This window comes from Buceros rhinoceros, unplaced genomic scaffold, assembly GCF_000710305.1.
Source record: "Buceros rhinoceros silvestris isolate BGI_N320 unplaced genomic scaffold, ASM71030v1 scaffold18310, whole genome shotgun sequence".
Classification (NCBI taxonomy): Eukaryota; Metazoa; Chordata; class Aves; order Bucerotiformes; family Bucerotidae; genus Buceros; species Buceros rhinoceros.
The window spans coordinates 2,004-8,195 of NW_010390358.1; the positions used below are offsets into that span (position 1 = coordinate 2,004).

The window sequence follows — 6,192 nt, forward strand, 5'->3', positions numbered from 1 at the left end:
ATTCCTGAGCTGTGACTTCAGAAAATATTTTCCCAGCTAAATATTGAACTTATTCCATAGTAGGGAAATACAAACTTTGTGCAAGAAGCTATAGATCAGCTATGCTTGCTGGCAGAAAAAACAAGAACAAAACCAATGAAATCTTTATGGCCAAACACCTGCCCCAGACTTGTCTCACTTCACTGGAAAATATCATAGACTGAAAAAACAAATTTATCAAGCTCAAAAGCCACACAAGACTTTCTGACTGTAAAAAAAATCAAATACGAACTTCGAAGTATCTACTGCACTAACATGCAAAGAAACCAAACCAGGTGACCCTCAAAACCATACAAGAACTTCCCAGATTCAATAGCTGCTTATCACTCCTATTTCTGTGTGGTTATCTCTCTTTTTCTTCTATAAAAGACTGAACATGTTTTTGGAAAAGACCAGATAAATCAATTTCAGAGTTCTTTTCAAGTATTATGAAAAATTCTAAGAAAAAAATAATTCCAATACCTCTAAAAGAACAGCATTTCAATTTCTTGCTTAATAGAGATAGATAGATATACACACATATATTTATCTCACACACATTTACACAGTTCCAGCTGTCTTCTCCTTACTGCCATTATTGTCTGAACTAGTACAAAAAAAGACCTTGGAATTCAAGGGTTGGCAATACTCTGAGCAGATGCCCTCCCAAAGGTTTTCACAGCTATTTAAACAAAACAACATCCCAAACTACTTTTAATGCTGCTGGCCCATGGTCTTTTTTACTAATCACAATGGATTATTAAAGAACACAAATACTGACTGTTCCAACTAAAGGAAACCTACAGAAATTATATTCTCAAGATATCACTGTATTAATGTCGCACGAGAACAAGACATGCCTGTTCAGCCACGCCTTGGTTTCATTGTCTCTCATCAAGGTAAGCAACCACTAAGATATCTTGGCATTCATGATACTGTTGTTTACAAAGAAAGAAAAAAGGCACTAAAATGGGACTTAAGCAAAGGACAGAGCAAAGTTGACTGGGCCAGGAACCAGCATTCAGCACTGCATACCAAGTGACTTCAGGGATCACTGTCTTGGCAGACACGACAGTGGTTTCTACAATTACGAAATGTACTGAATTGTTCCGAGCAGGAGGCACAGGTCCTCCCACAGTCAAGAACTGCCACCTCCCATAGGTGGGACTCATACACAGCTCTCTCCTTTCTTCTTCCAAAAAATATTCAGATGAGCATTGGGGTAGAAATCTGAAATTCTGCTGTGGTTTTCTGCCCTGTCTTATCTCCTAAGCAACCTTGAGCAAGCAGTAATCTATTAACAGAGTTTTCTTGAAAATTTAGATACAAGAGACTAAATCTCTCCAGAGCAGTACTGGCACAGAGGGTTGAAATTAAATCTGTCCTGGTTACATAATGTCTTTTGCTTGTACCAACTTAACACTTGGTGTAGCTTTACTCAAGCTACTGGCTACAGTCTAAATTTCCACAACACCCACCTCACAACCAACCATAAATAACTGTCTGCTAGAGTATCTAAATTAAAATAATTGTCTGAAATGTTATCCCACTACACTGTGACTACAGATGATGAAAGGAGACACATTTCTTCTACACAGAGATTAGCAAAATCTGGGTCTATGGTTTCAAGAAGATAAAGCCATTTCATGGCTGCCTTCACTTTCAGTGAGTTTTGCATTTCTGGTTTTTGTCTGTTTTGTTTTCTGTGTGTGGTTGTTGGGGGTTTTTTGTTTGTTTCTTTGGGGGGTTTTTCTTTGGTTGGTTTTGGAGGTTTTTTTGGTTGCTTGTTGGGGTTTTTTTGCAGGTTTGTTTTTTTTTCCCCAGGTTGGGCAGTGAGCTGAATCCGCTTATCAGACAACAGGAGGAGGCCCCAAGGCTTCAAAAGAGTATGAACAAGAAAAGAGACCTACCATTTCAGAAGCTATGAACCATTAACTCAGCCATGTCAAGAAGGTCAGCTTCCTGAACTGGTCATTACACAACTGCAGAACCACTTTTACTAGTACAGGAAAAACAGTAGAAACAAGGGAAACCAGACACAACCGCAGCAGCCCCTAATTAAGCCAGTTCAAATTACTGTGTAATTGCATCCCTGTCTCTTCACATCTGCAGTGTACATTAATTTGTACACTATAGAGACAAAGCAAAAAATTTCAGAATCTTACAAATGCTAGCAACCAATTTTAAAGTTGGAACCAGTTTACTGGTTCTGTAACAACTGAGACAGCCTTCTCTACCTTCCAGGCGCTAGTTATGACGATATAAATTAACTTTACACTTGTCCAAATCTTATTTCACTTAGAGATCAACGTTGTTGCAATGTTTAGGTTTAAAAAGGAAACACACAATAGGGCAAGTTTAAAAGCTAGAATTTAAAGATGTATAAGTCTTTAACTCTTAAACTGTCTTCTTTTTTCCCAGCACATACTTTCAGATTGCAGGCACAAATGCTTTGAAAAGTTACTAAGATATATCTGCATTTCTGCTTACCCTCTCTTGAAGAAGTTCCACAACTTGTTGTATACAATCATTCACATCACAGGAATCAGTTTTCAGCACAAGTTCTGGGGATTCTGGTTTTTCATACTCGGAGTCAATCCCAGTAAAACCTACAGAACATAAACCAAAAATCTTAAGTGACTTTTTCAAAAAGTTGACTCCATGTTAACATTGATCACAGGCAGTTTTCCAGATATAAATCAACACAACGGGAAAGAGCAAAGAGTTTTAGGTCCTTTAATACAGGATTTCTTAGGGAAATCAGTAGATTTTTTTCTTTATCAGACCATCTGCTAATCCTGCTACCTGACTGCATCAAACTTCAGCATTCTTCAACCCATACATAGCGCATTTTTGTGGGTGAAGTTATTTGACTTATACTGTGAATAAAGAAAGGAGCACTGGCAGAAGAACTGTGCCCATCATCCCCGTTACTCATCCATCAGCTGTCCTTCATTATTAGCTGTGATTGCTGGGTGTTTGGGTTTCTTTTTAAAAAAAAAAAAACAACAAACACAAAGCCTGATGTTGAACCACCAGTATATTTAAATTTACTCATGCCACCAAGTAGTACTTAGGTTTGGAATTCCGTATGGAGTAAGGAATTCCTTACTCTATTACATTAGTTTAGGTAATACACATATCTTAAGACAGATATCATTGTAAGATAGATGTGTGTGTTTATTATAGTTATAATAACTATGGTCACAGACTGTACAAGCAACCAATGACACTCGTTCTGGCCTACTTAATTAGCAATCTGCTGTGAAACAGAGGAGATTCTGACTTGCCATACATAAACAAGAAGGAAAAAAATCAAGCCCAAGGGCAAAGCATATAAGCACTAGAAGTTAGATCTGCAGCAGAAGTATCAGTTACTACAGCAGCTGAATATCTGCATCCTCTACAGTTGCAAATGCAAATATTAAAACTCAATTTTTTCATTTCAGACTTAAGCTACTGATTTTGAGAGTATTTAATTCCCCACCTAAGGAAAATATCAATTGCTGCAGTACTCGATGTGATAAAGAAACGCTGGTAACTGTTCCAAATACGAATACAAGTATCTGACTACTGGAGGAGTGAGAAAAGGTGGCAAAGAAAGTGTCCCATTACCATTGCCAGAGAAAAATAAGGTAATGGTTGCTGACATTCCTTGTGAACAAGTTAATTTAATTTTCGACCTTCGTATATCTGATAGGTCAGAGATACATAAGATACATAAGATACAGCCACTGCTAGACCCGCTTGTAGCGTACTCAGGCACTGTATACCTCATTACCACTTCTAAAGTAACACAATTCCATTATGAGGCTTGTAAAATTAACAAAATATTAAGGAAGTTCTACAGTACAAATAAGGATTCTGTACAGAACTACGTCTTTGTATCATGCCATCTCAATGCACCTTGCTTTGATTCTGAGCAAGCCTTAGCTCAGCCTTATTTATCCCTGGTCTTCACGTGATACATTTGGTAATACCATAAGTATCAAGCAATCAGTCATGTGGCATGTCTTTAACATCATTACAGCATCTGCAAACTCAGCCCCTGAAAGCGAGTACTTTAAAAACTGCTTTGCTTCTTAATGCAGGTAGGAAGGGCTATCATCAACCTCTGCAAACTGTAATATAACACAGAGGAAAAAAAGCAAATGAAACATTACTTGCAATGAGTGACCACAAATTCAAGCTTTTTTTATTGCAGGCTGTACTTAAATCTTGCGCGAGGCTGGATGGGAAATCATATTCAAGTGGCATAGAACCCTAATTTTAAAATAAAAGTCTCTTCAGAAGTGTTCTTAGTGGTCTTTACAGAAAGAGAGTGATCATGCTTTACTTTTTGGAAGAAGTTAGTAACTCCTATTAATGCAATTCTTGATAGATTTAGAGAGAATCAGGCTCTTTTTATCTAGTCAATGGACACACAAAGGTGATAGACTAATCCCCAGTCATAAGAGCTTGCAATAGAAACCACGTAATCTGTGGAAGGCTTCTGGATGTGAGGATTGCCACTGTCGCCCTTTTATTGTCTTATGCATTTTACTAGTTGGCTGCACAAGCTGGAAGTCGATCCCAATTTTCACTCCATCGTGTCCCCAATCCATGCTGCTTTTAAGGGTGCTTCATGCTTTTAAGACTTCACCACATTCACTTATGTACATCGAGATACACCACCGTTTCGCTTATGTTTAAAGGATGTTACTACGTCTAGGTTCACCTTTAATTTCTCCAGCCCTGGCTTTCTTATAGAGTCCTTTAACATCTCTTTGCTCACAGACGTGCAATGGAGCATCCACAAATACTTCAAAAAAAGGCAAACTTGCCCCTTCATGAATTTGTCTGGCATTATTACGATCCTGAAAGAAAACAGAAAAAAAATCCCTAAAAGATTGTGCCCACATATTGTTATTGTCTTTCTGCTTTCAAAGTTCATTTTAAAGAAGCTGATAGTAAAATGTAGACAAGTTTTCAAAGTCTGAAAAAAGAAATGTGATTCGATCATCTGGTGCCCTGTAAGCTACATCAGCCTGGCTACAGGTCATCACATGGTAAAAGCTGACAAGATCCGAGATACTTTCCATAAACCTGATACATATATTAAAAAACAAACCAACAAAAAAAGCACCAAAGGAACTCAGGCATAGAGTTTAGAATTTTCTATACCTTCCCCTATCTTAGGACTTACATCCCCAACAATGACATCTGCCTAGCTCACTAAAGTCAGAGGAGGTATTACTTGCTGGTACCGATATGATTGCCCTTCTCTCCTGAGCACCAGATTTCACTACATTTGCTTATCTGACGGGACGTGTATAGTTTAAATCTTACTTCCTTTGTATAAGCTTGTCAAGCATTGAAACAATGCGTCAATTTCATTCAGAGAACAAAAAACTTTCAAAAAATCCACTAAAACCATCTCTTACCAAATACGGATATTTTTCCTCATACTTAAAAAGATTTGTTTTACTGCAGGATCTTGAGTTGCCCAAATTATTCTCAGAACTGTTTGTATCACTATAACTGAAGAAATAACACCTTCTCATGCTGTGAAACACCTGAGCTACAGCCCCTGGGTCACTCCTTCAAGATATTTGCTGTCCACACATCCTTTTTGTCTCTCTCATCCATGTTCTCATACACCAACAAAAAAAAAGTCTTCACAAAATGTGAACGTGGATTTAGGTTAAATTTCAAGTATTATCCAATGTCATTTTGTATACACAGTCTGAAATAAAGTAAAAAACTAAGGGCAATTAAACATTTTTCACTTAAGACTCTTGATAAAATATATTCATTCACTGAAGGAAAAGTTGCTTTTAAAAACAATTTAACTGGGTCTTCAGTCTAAGTGTATGCTAGCCTTCATATTTATAAAGTACTGTAATCCACATTACAGCAAACAAGATACTGTATTTTTATGACTTTTGCTTGGAGTATCGGTTAGGTTAGTTCCTAATATTAGACTAATAATTCTGCCTAATAGACTGAAGGACAGTTCCAGTTATAGGGCTAACACAAACTTTTTTCTTATTTAAGATTAATGTTTCTGAAATTTGAGAAATCACCTTTAGAAAGCACAAATGTCATAAAAAAACAAGCAAGCATTTGATTCTGGCTAAGTTCAGCAAGGGATTCTTACAACTAAAATCCTGAGTGACATTTTGTATTTTCCCT

At 37.2% G+C, this 6,192-nt stretch overlaps 1 protein-coding gene across 1 annotated transcript in view; it reads right to left on the minus strand.

Moving 5' to 3' along the window:
* Nucleotides 1-2,508: 2,508 nt before the first annotated feature.
* LOC104494711 (bifunctional 3'-phosphoadenosine 5'-phosphosulfate synthase 1-like) overlaps nucleotides 2,509-6,192 on the minus strand; it is a gene marked incomplete at both ends in the record, with an annotated part of 7,930 nt that continues 4,246 nt past the window's right edge. The window contains 2 exons of the mRNA XM_010137578.1: nucleotides 2,509-2,627; nucleotides 4,736-4,874. Of these exons, the coding sequence (XP_010135880.1) occupies nucleotides 2,509-2,627; nucleotides 4,736-4,874 (258 nt within the window). The remainder of the gene's footprint in view (nucleotides 2,628-4,735; nucleotides 4,875-6,192) is intronic.